The following is a 17,088-nucleotide window of genomic DNA, read 5'->3' as shown; positions in this document are numbered from 1 at the left end:
TTTTTAATTGGACTTGAGTTTTCGTCTTGTCAATGCGGAATGTAATAAAAGACAAACATAAAAAGTCGTTTTTAAAAGGTTTTTATTTCTTAACTTAAACTTTAAAATACATACTCACATAGTTAAAATTCAATTTTGTTTTAACGACTTACATAATACGTAAATACAAATTTCATTTAATTCCGACAGATTTTAGTAATAAGTGACAAATCGAAGAATTGCTCTAGAAAGTTTAGAATAGTTCATCATTTCAAAGGTTTATAAGATTGGAGGGGTGTTCATAGCAATTGTTAAATTAAAACAAAAAAATTACGTTGCCTGTACTGACGAGTCACAACTAAAATATATACAATACCAAAATTCTTATTCTAAAACATTTTAATATCTTATATTTGAGATCGAAATCATTTTGTATAACGGTGTCCATTCTGAATCATTTATCAAAAGCCTACGACATATAGAAAGTATGTACATTATGGTAATTTAACTATAAAACTATTGCATTAATATTAAAAATGGTTTCATGTTTCCAAATCCGACTCCTTACTCCCCGATTTTTTTGGGACAAACCCTTTTTTTAACTTTCAAACTTAATTTTGCATCCGAAAAAAAATTGATTTTCCGTATGGACCCCCGTAACACTGTCTTTTGGTTGATATATAAACTCAATCTAAAACTCGGATGGCATATATTTAATAATTGTATAATAATAATAATAATAATGATAGTTGGATTTACACTTCCTGCTTCAATTTAGTCACATCAAGAGCCACGAGATGGTAGGCTGCATCCCCTGAAATATTCACAAAATTAATAATGATAACGAAAATAACAATGACAACAACAACTACAATTACATGAACAATAACAACTACATAAACAATAACAACTACATGAACAATAACAACTACATGAACAATAACAACTACATGAACAATAACAACTACATGAACAATAACAACTACATGAACAATAACAACTACATGAACAATAACAACTACATGAACAATAACTACTACATGAACGACAACAACAACTCAATGACAACAGTCCTTTTACATTGATGCAGATCCAAATCCAGTTTAACCCTGGCATATTCCTGCTGGTGAGGGGGGGGGGGTCAATTAGACCACCTAGTAGGTTTTTTTTTTTAACATAACTCAAAAAGTTTTGGTCTGAGGCTGTTGAAGTTTTCTGACTTTTGCTAAATACCCAAAGCCTTCCCTTTAGGCCTAAAACCGGGCTTTTATACTAACTGCCTGAGTCTTCAGGCACACTGCCTGAATCACTACTTTTTCCTGTAACTAACTAAACCTTCGTTTTGACCCACTTTCAGTTGTCAGATTTTGATAACTTTTAGCTTTTTGGAAAGTCTATGACACAAGAAAACGGATTTCACAAGTTTCGCAAAGAAATTTTTGCAAATTATTTGCAAACAACCCGTCAAAAGAAATGTGAACATTTTTAGTTTTTCTTAATTACTAGTTCGATTTCTTAATAAACAACCCCCACGACAGGAACGGTTTTAATTTAACATGAATTACAATAAAAGGGAAAAGTTTTTTTAAGGGTTTAATTAAAAATAATTAAATTTTGGGATGAAAAAGTATCAAGGATGAACAAAACTGTTAATGTTAAATTTTGAATTTTCCCCAAAAGCATAAAAATGATTCCTATACCTGGGGTTGTGTAGTACAGTTTGTTCTTCTCTGATCCAACCAAGTGCGGCATTGCACTGAACACCTCGACCTAACATCAAAAGAAAACGTGAAGCAAAAAACAATTATAAAAAGAAATATTGAAATTAAATCAATTAATTTCACTATAATGAAAACTTGAGATTTCATAATTTAAAAAGATAAGAGCGTCCTTTTCTTATTTTCTTTTTTAACTGTAAAGTTTAATGGAACCGTGGATATAATTTCAAGATAAGTGGCATGTTCAATTCACAAAGGTAACCTTGAAACATTTATTTATTAAGTGTTAATTTATGAATATTTGCTTCAAATGTCTTTCGTAAGAATCTTTTTAAAATAATTCACAGTTGAAATAGAAATATCTCATTAATTCTTTATCAGGTTTAAAGGACTCACTTTAAATAAAGCGTACAGTCCCTTTAATTAATATTTACCAGTGTTGTTGTCGAGTTTTCAGTATTCTCTAGATCAAAAGTAATCAGCTGAATTCTATCACTGAAACTAGTTGCCAGTACACTAAACATACATCAAGTAAGTTTTTTCAAAGAATAATTTTTTTATCCCTTTGAGAAACATAAAACTTTTTCAAACCTTTTCAAAAATTTATTTAGGAAACCTTATAAAATCTCTTTGTGACGGGTAAGTAAGCTGAAGCCTGAAAGTGCATTATTATTTAAAAAAAAAGGAATTTAATGTTAAAAGTTTTATTTTTGTTGCTCAGATACAAGATCAAAAGCATTTTTGAACTATTCTACAGGATGGTTCGTTAACAAGAATCTACTAAAAGAATCACATTTTTAAAATTATTTTAAAATCCTAGCTACAAGTACTAAAAACTTATTTACTAAAAACGGATAAATAAAATTAAACATTTTTTAAATTTAACTATTTTTTGTTTGCTCACCTTCCTATGAGGGTTGACTCCATGGGTAGTTTTGAGAATAGCATTGGTTCTCTAGTCTGCTGTCCATATCCGTCAACAAACAGCAGGTGCCTAGATCAGATCAGATCAGATCAGATCAGATCAGATCAAAAAAAAGGAGAGGGGGGTTTAATGAAAAATTTTCTTCCACCACATCCTACTTTGTGAAGCAAAGAATATATTCGGGGTCTGCTCCTCGGATTTGAAAANAGGGACTGAATAAGTTTTCCCACTAATCCTATCTTGTGAAACACAGAAAATATTCGGAATCAGATCCACGGAATAAAATAGTGGGAGGGGCCGGGAAGAATAAGTTTTCACACTAGTCCTACCTTGTGAAACACAGGATATATTCGGGTTCAGCTTCACGGATTAAAATGGGAAGAACATCACACGGTTCAGAGCCTTCAAACTCTGCGCTCTTTAAAGTCCTGGAAATCAATGGTTAAAGAGACTGTTAAGGTAAAATGAAGCCTTAAAATTTTAGGAGATATCAATATTAGTTCTATCTGATATTCCTGTCTTGAGAAATTGATACAAAACTGTGTTAAAGTTATATTTCATTCATTTTCTTTCACCTTAACAGTCCCGTTAACTTGTTATAATGCGATTTTTAGTTAAGATCTTTGATCAACTTTTTGGCTAATGAATATTTTAAAAAAGTCTGAGAGAACCTATCATTTTAATTGTTTTTAAGTCCTTAAATACAATGGTTATCTTAGTAAAATGTGATTAAATCAACTTTTGGTTACAGTGAGAATCAAAAAATTTGTAATATGAAGACGACTTTCAGACTCAAGTTCTTAATTTTTTAAATACTTTTAATAGTCCATTGAACATGATACACACGAATTGTGCAGTGTTAACAGTCTCACTGATAACTTTTTGCTTTAAAAGACCTAATTATTGCTTTACTGTCGTCTTCCTATTCTACAGTTTTTTAGTCATCACTGTAGTTAATTATTAAAAAAGACAATGAGCAAATATCTTCTATAATGTTTTGAAAATACCTTCTCCATATAAAAATTAATAAAAATACAATATGTCATTGTATCATCAAATAATAAAATAATAAAGGTTTAACAACTTCTCAAAAGGAAATGATTCTTGTTCGAACCTCAAAGTTTTGGATCTCTTTATCTTTGCAACCCAATGTTGTAGACCATTGATATTCTAAATATGAATTCTGTACGACCAAATAATTCATCAGATTGTAAAGATATGGGAATTAGACAATTTGAGTGACAAAAACTCAATTCCTCAATTCTCTGATGATTGATGTCTAATTAATCTTTTCTATAAAATAAATCTGTTAACTCATATATATTATATATATATTTGTGTATGTATATATTCATATGTCGGCTAAAGTTGGCAAAACAGCTGGACCGAATTGGCTTAATTTTTTTAGAGGTAACCTATGGGTAAAATAGAATTTTTTCTTCAAAAATCGTTTTTTCAATTACATGGGCACTTTAGCTAGGATTAAATAATCACCTTTTGATCCCTGGATCACATGTATCCAAGAACTCTTCAGCCGAGAAGTTCTTTAAATCAATCTCGTAAAACTAAATTGGAAAAATATTATTCAACTATTGAATTCATTATTTTATTCAAAACAGCAAGTTTCTATTTTTGTAAATATTATTATCAAATACCAAAATCTACATCAAAAATTAAAAATGAAATGCCATGAATACAAACTGGGAACCCATCTTTAAAATAGCATTGAGTCGTATATGCATTAAATCTGCCTTATTTTACTATTAGAAGAATAAAAAGAAACTTCTAATGCAGATTTTTTATGTTTAACCATTGTAACTCCTTTAGGGGACTAAAGCATTACGTCAAAATTACTTAAGAAGATTTTTCAAACATAATTCCCCCCCCCCCCATCCCGCTAAAAAATAATAATAGTTCAATAACAATAATAACAATAACAATAAAAATTACAATGACTATACGACAATGATAATAACAATAACAACAAAGCAACAACAATAAAAAAGACAATAACAATAACAATGCGATACCGAAAATGACAATAACAATAAAAATGACAATGACAATGACAATGACAATGACAATGACAATGACAATGACAATAAAAATGACAATAATATTGACAATGACAATGACAATAACAATGACAATAACAATGACAATGACGATAAAAATAACAATAACAACCAAGAAAATGACAACACCAATGAAAATAACAACAACAATCGTCAATAACATTAAAAATAACATCAAATGGAAATGACAATGCGACATGAAAATCAGCAAATGTACCTTGGTAGTCCCGACAAGAACTGAATGCTCAGTGAAGTAAATACATCCTGTATACTTGTCTGTAGAAAACTTATTCCGGATTACAAAACCAGCTGAAATATTATTATGATAATAAGGATAATATAATTAGAACTACAATTAAAATGATAATGAAAGTAAAAATGATAATAATATTGAAAATGATATTAGTATTGAAAATAATAGTAATTAAAATGGAAATACTAATGATAATATTAACCACCAGGCCTTTATACTCCGGCTTGTTTTAATGGAATACACAGAAATTAAAGCAGTGTTAAATAAAGGTTGCCGGAATCCCTACACCCGGTGCGCTAACATCCAGGGTTAAGTAATAGAACATGTTCTAGGAAATTTACTAACAGACAACCACAAGCGTGGTTGCAAACGTATCGTTTAGAGGAAGTACTAATGGATGTGACTTGTTTGGGGGCCAGAATACCCCCAGCAGTTTGCTTTGAATAAAAAATGAATAAAGAGGAAACGGTTGAAAATTTACTGATGCAAATCTTATGTCAAAGAAATTTTTTTATAAAATGCATAAAAATTCAAACTGATTGATACAAATTTATCTAACTTTGGATTCAGACACCGCATGAAAATAAATTGGAAAATTTAACTTAAGCAATGAAATAAGAAATCTGATAAAAAGATCCTGTTCTGTTACCTCGCTTTGGACTCCACTCAAAAATAGAAACTTGGTGTTTATTAGCTGCACACAGGTACACATGCCTAACAAATAGATAGATCAAGTTTTTGATAACAAACCCTTAATTAATTCATCAAAAGTGACAAAAACGAATGACAACATTTTTCTTCTAACTAAGTCGGTTATTTTCAATTTAATATAAAAAGTGGGTTTGAGTTTTCTTAAAACAATATTTCCCAACCCCTCAGAAAAAAAACTGTTACTTTCAGTTAAAAAGGATTGTTTTCCTTTTTTAATCACGGAGTTGGTTGAATATATTATTTTTGGGCAACAAAATCTATATTTGGAAAATAACTGTAAAATAATTATAACGTGGTACATCCTTAACTTACCCTTTACTGTTCTCATTTGCGGCAAAGATATGGCAGTGTGAGATCTCAGGAACCGGTTCTGGGTGTACCGTACTGCCGGCCTGTACCGCCCGGGCGCATACCATCACCAGTTGACTTCCAGTAGATCCGTCCGAACCCGTAGCAAGCAGTACGCTCTACAGTACATAAGAATAAATATACCAAGAAGGATACACAGAGAACCCCTATTAGTTACAAAAAATTCTAGGAGTAGCGTCAAAACAACAAGGTGAAATTGTATTCGTCTTTCTTGAGAAAGTAATTTTTAAGAACCATAAGAGTTTATCATCTTTTTAGTGGAAGGATTAAGCCTAATTCATTGTATCAGGCGTGAAATCTCTAACGTTTTGTACAATGAGAGAGAAAGGTTTATATGCATTCGAAATTTAGTCCTTTAAAAGTTCTCAGCTCCGAAGCATGGCAGGTACTTAAAATCTTAATTCTCTAACTAACCTGAATAGACTTGATGTATTTAATCCTATGAACTGGAACATCCACTCCTTCAATACTTCTCAGCTCTCCCACCTCGTTACTCAAATCCCTGATTAGCAATCCCTAAAATATTTAAATCTCTGATTAACGTCTTATTAAATTTGATTTATTTTTTAGTTTACAGTTTAATAGAAAGTGTACATTTTCTAATTTTTTTTACATATTTTCTGAATTGTTGTTATATTTTCTGAATTGTTGTTATATTTTCAGAATTTTTGTTAGATTTACTAAATTTTAGTAATATTTTCGGAGCTTTTGTTATATTTTATATTTTCCATTTACAGAATTTTTGTTAATTTTTCCTGAATTTTTTTAATATAAACTGAATTTTTGTTTTATTTGCAGAATTTTGTTATACAGGGTAGTCAAAACTCACAGAAAAATCCGTTCAAAAATTTTAGAAAAAAATCCGTACAATCCGTACATAAAAATCCGCACAATCTGTACATTTCAGAAAAAAATCCGTACAAAATTAAAAAACCATCAAAGCTAAAAAAAATATAATTTCTCATTTCTATTATCATGTATCTTCCTTTGTGTTTGTATGTAAGCAAAGGCTAACCTTACATTGCTTTAAAATTTATCTGAAACAAAAATGACTGCACTGTGCAGTGTACAGATGATAAAGATGATGCCGGATAAAAAAAAACACGATACAAAAAATACTTTTTATTGGTGGGATGATTTTTGTGAAATCTTTTGAACTTTATCAACAATCAACGTCTACAGTGTTCCCAGTAAACATGGGAATTAAGTGACGACTTTAAGAAAGTCTTTGATTTTGAATTGTAAAGAATAAAGATTCAACGAAGGCAGACCACATTTCGGAAAGCTTAAAACATGTACACGTAAATGATGTAGACTTCTTAATTTCCATGTTTAATAGGACGTGTATAACATGACAAGAAAACCAGATTTGGTTGGTTAAAATATTTTTTAAGTCCGACTCTTAATACTTTTTTACGGCTAATTTATTAATTTCAGTTATATCTGAATTTAAGCAGTTATATCTTTTAGACAAAGAAAAAAATCATATTCAAGAAATGACTGCATTTTAAATAATTCTTTTCTTAGCGTTTGCGCACTTCTTTCTGAGCCTCACACTTCTTATGTTACAATAACTTCTTTGAGTATCAGAGATTGCCCGGTGTTTAAGTTTTTAATTTTTCACATTTAATTTTCAATTGTTCTTAAATTGTGACAATATTGACAGATTTTCTTGATTTAAAAAAAAGTAAGGTGAAAATCTGAGGTTTCTTTTTAAGCCAACATTTTGGATAATCGATAATAATTTTTTATAAATTTACACCGTGAAATATCTTAAATATTAAGCGTTTCAATGAGACCTTGATTGTTCCCTCAGTACCAAATACCCCTACTGCAAAGTTTTTTTTGTGGGACACAATGTATTTTCGTAATATATTCTGGAATGAACACTTTTGGAACATATTCTCGAAAAGATGAAAGAATGAATTTTCATTGTTAATTGAAACAACAATCAACCTAATATAATTCAAAATGAAGATGATTAGTTAAACTTCATTTTGAACGACTTTTTTTAATGAAAATTTTCAAGAAAAACTTAAATTGAAAAAAAAATAATATTTACCGGGTAAAAACCTATATATAAATCCTTACAATTTGAAACATTATCAGTACATTCCGTACAATTTTTTGGTTAAAAATCCGTACAATCCGTACATTTTGCCCAATATACTGAATTTTTGTTATATTTTCTGAATTTTTGTTGATATTTTCTAAACATTTGTAATATTACTGAATTTTGTTATATCTTCTGATTTTTTGTCACTTTTCTAAATAATCATTAATTATCCTAAATTTATGTAGATTTTCTATATTTTTGTCATTATTTCTGAATTTTAAATAGATTTACTGAATTTTAAAAAGATTTACTGAATTTTTGGTAAATACCTTAGTAGTTCCGATGAGAACCACGTCTCCAACTGTATCCATGGCAAGTATCTCTGTATCTGCAGGAACAGCAGCAATTAGCTCTTTACAGTGCTCATTACACCCGTCAGGAATAGGAACCATGTTACTCGGGCTAGAGGTGATCACCTGAAATACCGGAGTTATTATATTCGTCACTTACTAAACTACCGCTGTTTACCCGCACGTGGTCGTAAATAACCAGTTTAGCTATTTTTCCCGATAAAAGTCGATTAAGAATCTCAAAACCAAGCTAAGAACATTTCCGTGGTTCTCCACATGTGGAATCAAATTTGAGGCAAATCGGCCAAGTGGTTCCTGAGTTATGATAGGAAAAACAAACAGACAGACAGACAATCAGATATTACAACTTTATATATAAACTAGCTTGGGAACCCAGCGCTGCACTGCCCAAGTTACTAAAAGTTACTCCCGCCGTTTACCCGAACTTTTTTGGCTTCTAAAGTCGACCCACTCTACTTAGAATCTTAAAACCAAGCTTAAAACATTCCCGTGGATCTCCCGAGTTCTCCAATCAAAATTTGAGGCAAAACGGTCCAGGGGTTCCTGAGTTATGATCTGACAAACAAACAAACAGACAAAGAGAGAATACAATTTTATATATATAGATATAGATGAAACAAGATGTGATAAATCCAAAATAAGATGTCATAAATCCGCAAACATCTAGATTTTGAAAGAAGAACGAGAAATAGTTTGAATCTTGGCTAATACTCTCTTTTGCCAAGAAATCTTAAACTTTTCTTAAAAAGCCAACCAACTCAACTAAGAACATTTCCGTAGCTCTGCCAAGTTCACTAATAAACATTTAAGGCGAATCCGTCAAGGGGTTCATGAGTTATGATCAGATATTCAAACAGACAGACAGACAGATAGATGTGTCTGGGTATATACTAAATAGTCTTTTACTGATAGTAAATGTTTAGAAACCAGTATTCTTGACGGTTCTTTTTATAAAGGAGAGTTGTAGTATAACAGCTTCAAAGAATATTGAGGTATAGCGGTTGCAAATAACATTTGCGCTGAGGTGGTTAAAATCAAATATATGGCAAATGCGAAATGACAATTTAATACACAGCATGTGATGCAGAATATTGTATATCTTACAGGGTATCCCACTTCGCCAATCGGTCTAAATTACGATTTTCGGGAATAATCAGAAAATTTAAAAAGAATGACTCATTTTTTAAAATTTAATAAGACATAAGAATTTTCTTTCGGAAAATACTAGTTTTTTCGAGTATTATGGTTGTATTTTGGCGTTGAAGCTTGGAGATAATTTAATATGATATGGGACGTTCTGTGTTTTATAACGTTTTAGTGTTTAGTTCTACGATAAGGCGCTTAGACGTTTCGTGCATTAGACCAGTTAATGAGAACAGTTCTCACCTCTTCTAGACGATTGACCCATTCTACTTTCTGTGCAAAGTTTTTGCACATTAGATAAACTGCCTTTTCACTCTTCCCTAAATAAAATATTTCAACATATTATTTAGATTTCAATGCATAAATGTATGCCGGGTTCACCAATGAACATTAAACATGTAAAAATATTACATTTTTTGTTGCATTTTTGGGACAGCATACTAATGGGAAGTTACATTAATAGGACGTTTTTAGGTTACACATTTCATGAAAAGGACGAATATCGTTTAATATTTTTCTTCAATAAATTTTCCTTTTTTACTCGGAAATAAGTTGTTACCTAAAAATGTCCATTTTTTAAATGTCCTAGCATGAAATATTGCCTAAAAATGCTTATTTATTAAATTTCCTAGTATGAAATGTTACCTAAAAATGTCCATTTATTAAATGTCCTAGTATGAAATATTGCCTAAAAATGCTTATTTATTAAATGTCCTAGTATGAAATGTTACCTAAAAATGTCCATTTATTAAATGTCCTAGTATGAAATATTGCCTAAAAATGTCCATTTATTATATGTCCTAGTATGAAATGTTGCCTAAAAATGTCCATTTATTAAATGTGCTAGTATGAAATGTTGCCTAAATGTGTCCATTTATTAAAAGTCCTAGTATGAAATGTTGCCTAAAAATGTCCATTTATTAAATGTCCTAGTATGAAATGTTGCCTAAAAATGTCAATTTATAAAATGTCCTACTATGAAATGTTACCTAAAAATGTCAATTTATTGAATGTCCTAGTATGAAATGTTGCCTAAAAATGTCCATTTATTAAATGTCCTTCTATGCAATATTACCTAAAAATGTCCATTTATTAAATGTCCTAGTATGAAATGTTGCCTAAAAATGTCAATTTATTAAATGTCCTAATATGAAATGTTATCTAAAAATGTCCATTTATAAAATGCCCTACTATGCAATGTTACCTAAAAATGTCCATTTATTAAATGTCCTAATATGAAATGTTACCAAAAAATGTCCATTTATTAAATGCACTAGTATGAAATGTTGCCTAAAAATGTCCATTTATTAAATGTCCTAGTATGAAATGTTGCCTAAATATGTCCATTTATTGTCCTAGTATGAAATGTTACCTAAATATGTCCATTTATTAAATGCCCTAGTATGAAATGCTGCCTAAAAATGTCCATTTATTAAATGTCCTAGTATGAAATGTTGCCTAAATATGTCCATTTATTGTCCTATTATGAAATGTTACCTAAATATGTCCATTTATTAAATGCCCTAGTATGAAATGTTGCCTAAAAATGTCCATTTATTAAATGTCCTAGTATGCAATGTTACCTAAATATGTCCATTTATTAAATGCCCTAGTATGAAATGTTGCCTAAAAATGTCTAATTATTTAATATCCTACTTTAAAATGACTTCAGAAAAAAAAGAATTGATTCTGTACAAAATATTTAGAACCATCTCATACTTATTTTAATGAAAATAAGGAGTTAAAAATCTAATGCTTAATGCCGTCTAACTGAACTAATAATCAAATACGTACACTTGAAATGTTAATATCATAATGGTGTTTTTTTTAACATTCAATCAATCAATCAATCAATTAATCAAAGTTTTAGGAACGTCCTACTGCCCACATATCATAAACAAACATGATGAATTTACTAAGTTCAAAGAAAAGTTCTTTTGTAAGTTTTACTTTGCTTCTAATATTTTCCAATAAAGGAACGGACTTTTGCCACAAACTTAAATTTTCTAATCCCTATTTGTCTTTAACATGATGGTGTACACCGTTAATATTTTAAACTTTTGGAATAAAAGAATTCATAGTTTGAAATATCAAAGATCTACGAAATCTGATCTACCTGTAACGTGAACAGTAAGCTTGAAGGTGTAAGGTCTGTCACTAGCACTCACATAATAAACCTTAATAGACGAGATGATTAATATTTACAAATTTGTATACCCCCCTCCCCCCACCCCAGTCCTACCCGAACTTTAATTGATCCGTCCATAAAAAATGGATCCGTATTTCAGACACAGCGAAACAAAATGTGCACGCTCTCACGTAAAATTTGATCATGATTTTCCCAAAAACTACTTTTAAAACTGCGTTGCAATGTAACAATATATACAATGAATACGTCTAGGGATAAAAAAAATAGTACAAGAGAGTTATTAAGGTAAACCCAACGGGCAAGGCGTTTTAACACACTAATATCTATGCAATTTTGAAAATTTAATTTAATACCCAATTTCCATAGCTGTTTGGATCTCTGTTAGAATAAAGAACATCGAAATAGTTGTCAAATATGAAAACCAGTATCAAAATCAGTTTATTAAACCCCCCCAACCCCCGCCTCTCCAGCCTCTGTTAGCCAAATATCATTATTTTCCATTGTTAAAAATTGTTCCATATTATTTTTATATCATATACGTATTGTAAACCTCTGAGAATGAGACTGATGGTTGAACTGAAACACGGCAGTGCGGGGCAGTCAGAGCAATCTAAATATCGGTTAGTTTAAAAAATAAACTTTTTGTTTTGTTTACACTTTTACCTGATCAATTCTGATATTTCTTGAAGCATCCTGGTAGATATCCAAGATATTATCCAGGGTTAGAACTAGAACACTCTCAACCCAATCTCCTCGGAGAAGAACAAACACCTCACCCTCCCTAGATTAACAAATTAATTGATTTGAAATATCCTTTACAAGCTTGGGAACCCAGTTTTGCCTAGAAATTAAAGTTTCTTAATGATAATGAAGCACACCTCAGTCAACTTAGAATCTTTTTAAACCCAGTCGGATCCATTGGATTCGCAACATTTGGACTTCATGGAGCCTAATCCGCAATAATATGCGGATTCACGAATCCGGATCCAAGGAGCAATAAATCGATCAAAAACTGCAAAAAAATTGACTCTAAAAACTCAAATCTGAACTGTTATAAACAAGAGAGAATCAAAAAAATTCTAATCGCTGAATGGGTCATCGAGATGCAGCATAAAAATAAGCGAAAAAAATAAGAAAATTATTTTTAAATTTTTCCCAATGCAGATCCAGGTGCCGGATCCGCAAAAAATTAAATGGATCCTAAGAACTGCATATACCAAAGAACGATCATTCCCGTTGTTTTACCAAATTCTCCATCAAAATATGTGACAAACCCGTCTAATACAAAAAGGTCATGAGTAATGATCGGACAAGCAAACAAACATGCAAAAGGAAATTTCTAACGTATATTAATTTGTATATTTGGAAAGGTTCCGTGTGGGAGGAATCCTGTTGGAAGGAATCCCATGGGAGAAATCCCTTTGGGAGGAATTCCATGACTACCATTCGAAAAGATTGCTTCTACATTTATAGATTTAACATACTTTATCAATAAAAAAAGTTGACTTTTTCAAGATGTTTCACAAATTAAAGTGACAACCCTAATCTTTCCAACCTGATTGTGTAACCCTGATTTTTCATTTTTCTTATAAGATGTAGAGGCATTCATAACTAGAATTATCAAAGGTTTTACGACACCAGGTTGCAAAGATAAAGGGATTTAAAAATCAGAGATTTAAGAGAACAATTCATACTTTATATATTGGAAGGGTTTATAATACAGGGTGTCATATACATCATATTAAATTGTTATTAGCTATAAATTGAGATTTAAGAGGCTAATCAGGAAATCTTAAAATAATGAACCATTTAAAAAACATGCAACGCTTATAATAAAATTTATTGCAGAAAATACCAGATTTTTCGAATATTAAATCCGTATGTTGGCGTTAAAGCTTGGAGATAATCCAATATGACATGAGACGCTCTGTAAAAAAATATGCAACGCTTATAATATAATTTCTTGCAGATAATACCAGATTTTTCGAATATTAAATCCGTATGTTGGCGTTAAAGCTTGGAGATAATCCAATATGACATGAGACGCTCTGTAAAAAAATATGCAACGCTTATAATATAATTTCTTGCAGATAATACCAGATTTTTCGAATATTAAATCCGTATGTTGGCGTTAAAGCTTGGAGATAATCCAATATGACATGAGACGCTCTGTAAAAAAATACGCAACGCTTATATAAAAATTTCTTGAAGAAAATACCAGAGTTTCGAGTATTATATCTCGTATTTTGACGTTAAAGCTTAGAGATAATCCAATATGACATGACACGCTCTGTAAAAAATATGTATTAAAATATTACTTGTTTGTATTTACTGGAGGTATGGGCAGAGGGCGGTCCTTGTTTGCTCTAGACTCTGATGATGACCGGGCACGAGAACTGGAGTTTGCCCGAGACCTTGGGGTCATGGCACCCTTAAAAAAAGAAATATTTATTTTGTCCAATTTTACACAAAAAGGTTTTATTCTAAACCTATTTCTGTGCAGTTCAAGCGTGCATGAAGTAGGGGTTTAACCGTCGTTAAAACTACCTTATAATTATTTATAATTATTAGTGACCGGTAAATCTAGATGATTTGTTCTTTTTTAAAAGAAACGGTTCGTGTAATTTCAATATTGACCATACATGCAAAGATGGCCATTGACAATGCTTGAATAACAACGGTAAACTTGAATCTGTTTATTTCCTAATTGCTCTTGTGAGAGAGAAATACGCAGGTCACTTTCGCAGAGAAACCGCAAATAAAATGTTACAGTTTAAGGAAACAAAAACATGGATATCTATTTCATACTGGATCAATCAAAAAATTAAAGGGTATCGTTATAAATCGGAGATTGCCCTCTTTGTCCCTTTAACAGTCCCTTTAATACTTGGACCGATTAACGATTTATTATCAAGCATACTTTTAAAATCCTAAACAGTCCCTTTTTCAAGCATATATCCGACCTGAAGAGCTGAAACCAGCTGGACGGATAATCCGCATGTTGGAGGAAGATCAGAGGAACATCCACTGTGCACAGATACTCCACAATCCCTAAATATAAGTGCTATATCAGACTAGCTTGGGACTCCAAGGGAAGATACTCCACAATCCCTAAATATAAGTGTTGAATCAGACTAGCTTGGGACTCCAAGGGAAGATACTCCACAATCCCTAAATATAAGTGTTGTATCAGACTAGCTTGGGACTCCAAAGGAAGATACTCCACAATCCCTAAATATAAGTGTTATATCAGACTAGCTTGGGACTCCAAGGGAAGATACTCCACAATATCTAAATATAAGTGCTATATCAGACTAGCTTGGGACTCCAAGGGAAGATACTCCACAATCCCTAAATATAAATGTTATACCAGACTAGCTTGGGACCCCAGGGGAAGTCATATTAGTCCCACCGTTTACCCGACCCTTGTCGTAAAGTACGATTTAAGCTTTTTTTCCCGTTAAAAGTAGACCCACTCAACTTAGAATCTCAAATCCAAACCTAAGAACAATTCCGTGGGTCTCCCGAGTTCCCCAATAAAAATTTGAGGCAAATCGGTACATTGTTTCCTGAGTTGTGATCGGACACACAAACAAACAAACCGAGATTACAACTTCATGTTTTTAGATATTTCACAATCCCTAGATATAAGGATTATATTAAATACTTCACACCCTAGATAAAAGGATTATATTAGATCTTTCACAATCCCTAAATACATGGATTATATTAGATACTCCACAATCCCTTGATATACGGATTATATTAGATACTCCCACAATCCCTAGATATCAGAATTATATAAGATACTCCACAATCCCTATATATATATATAAGGATTATAATAGTTATTTCACAATCCCTAGATATAAGCATTATATTAGATAATTCACACCCGAGATAAAAGGCTTATATTAGATATTTCACAATCCATGGGATATAAGGATTACATGAGATATTTCAAAATCCCTATATAAAAGGATTATATTAGATACTCCACAATCCCTAGATATCAGGATTATATTAGATATTTCACAATCCCTAGATATAAGGATTGTATTAGATACTCTACAATCCCTTGATGTAAGGACTATATTAGATATTTCACAATCCCTAGATATAAGGATCATATTAGATACTCCACAATCCCTAGATATGAGGTCAAGGATTATATTAGATATTTCACAATCCCTAGATTTAAGGATCATATTAGATACTTCACAATCCTTAGATATAAGGCGTATATTAGATACTTCACAATCCCTAGATATAAGGATCATATAAAATACTTCACAATCCCTAAATACAAGGATTATACTAGATATTTGACAATCCTTAGATATAAAGATCATATTAGATACTTCACAATCCCTATATATAAAGAACATATTAGATACTTCACAATCCCTAGACATAAAGATTTAAGTGACAAGAATTTAAACTCCATTAATCCTTTAACGTAAGAATTAAACATAAGTAAACATGAAGATCTCTTATAAAAAACTAATGTAGATCGTAGATCAGTACTTTTAGAAGGATCCGGATTAAGGTTGATATTCTAGTCTAGAATACTTCCTCTTTTATTCTCGTGGTTTTTCATTATAAAATTTGATCGACCAAAGAGAGATTGAGGAATTTTAACGATTTCCCATTATTCCACGTGATTTAATTTTGTTGGTACTTGACAGTTGGAACTGGATAGCCTATATCCACAAATTTGCGCGGATCCGGATCCAAAAAATTAAATATTCCGGATCTTTATAATACTAACACGAGTCTGAACTTACTTGCATATTTGAGCTAACATCATAAATCCAACAGTATCTTGGCAAACAGGACATCTTGAACTCTTCTTGTTTGCCCCCTGATGCAGTCTGAATTTTTTTTATTTTGTTACTCGTTTCATCTTGTTACAAGTTTCATCGTGTTATGTTACATGTTTCATCTTGATACAAGTTTCATCTTGTTACAAATTTCATCTTGATACAAGTTTCATCGTGTTACAAGCTTCATCTTGTTACAAGTTTCATTTCATTTCATGTTTCATCAAGGGCGTATACAAAAATAAATCTAGGGGAGGTCAAATATGCGCGAGTAGCGGTCATCTTGTCATCTATCTGGTTTATAACAATACTAACCTGTGTGGAATATTATGAGTAGCGGTCATCTTGTCATCTATCTGGTTTATAACACTACGAGGTATATTCTTATCCTGGGTGTTGGTCTTCAGGGCAACTACCTCAGCTCTTACCTGAAAACAAACAATAAAAATCCACTCAATAAAGCACAGTCCAACATAACTTATCACATAATCCCATCCCAACCCAACCCAACCCAAC

The 17,088-nt window shown here is 31.4% G+C and overlaps 1 protein-coding gene across 1 annotated transcript in view; it reads right to left on the bottom strand.

Annotated features, from left to right (window-relative positions):
- Positions 1 to 372: 372 nt before the first annotated feature.
- The window catches only part of LOC111703599 (citron Rho-interacting kinase), a 17,270-nt gene continuing 554 nt past the window's right edge, over positions 373 to 17,088 (bottom strand). The window contains exons 2-20 of the mRNA XM_023475585.1: positions 16,888 to 17,000; positions 16,537 to 16,623; positions 14,713 to 14,800; positions 14,068 to 14,180; positions 12,413 to 12,530; positions 12,300 to 12,359; positions 11,717 to 11,777; positions 9,844 to 9,920; positions 8,416 to 8,562; positions 6,445 to 6,546; positions 5,974 to 6,128; positions 5,600 to 5,664; positions 4,915 to 5,006; positions 4,117 to 4,187; positions 2,952 to 3,050; positions 2,602 to 2,691; positions 2,132 to 2,213; positions 1,680 to 1,749; positions 373 to 793 (exon numbers count right to left, since the gene is read on the bottom strand). Coding sequence (XP_023331353.1) covers positions 735 to 793; positions 1,680 to 1,749; positions 2,132 to 2,213; positions 2,602 to 2,691; positions 2,952 to 3,050; positions 4,117 to 4,187; positions 4,915 to 5,006; positions 5,600 to 5,664; positions 5,974 to 6,128; positions 6,445 to 6,546; positions 8,416 to 8,562; positions 9,844 to 9,920; positions 11,717 to 11,777; positions 12,300 to 12,359; positions 12,413 to 12,530; positions 14,068 to 14,180; positions 14,713 to 14,800; positions 16,537 to 16,623; positions 16,888 to 17,000 — 1,749 coding nt within the window. The 3' untranslated portion in view covers positions 373 to 734. The remainder of the gene's footprint in view (positions 794 to 1,679; positions 1,750 to 2,131; positions 2,214 to 2,601; positions 2,692 to 2,951; positions 3,051 to 4,116; positions 4,188 to 4,914; positions 5,007 to 5,599; positions 5,665 to 5,973; positions 6,129 to 6,444; positions 6,547 to 8,415; positions 8,563 to 9,843; positions 9,921 to 11,716; positions 11,778 to 12,299; positions 12,360 to 12,412; positions 12,531 to 14,067; positions 14,181 to 14,712; positions 14,801 to 16,536; positions 16,624 to 16,887; positions 17,001 to 17,088) is intronic.

The sequence above is a fragment of the Eurytemora carolleeae genome, unplaced genomic scaffold (genome assembly GCF_000591075.1).
Source record: "Eurytemora carolleeae unplaced genomic scaffold, Eaff_2.0 scaffold552, whole genome shotgun sequence".
Lineage (NCBI taxonomy): Eukaryota > Metazoa > Arthropoda > Copepoda > Calanoida > Temoridae > Eurytemora > Eurytemora carolleeae.
The sequence above is the reverse complement of the archived record's forward strand: the minus strand, read 5'-3'. Positions and strand labels throughout refer to the sequence as shown.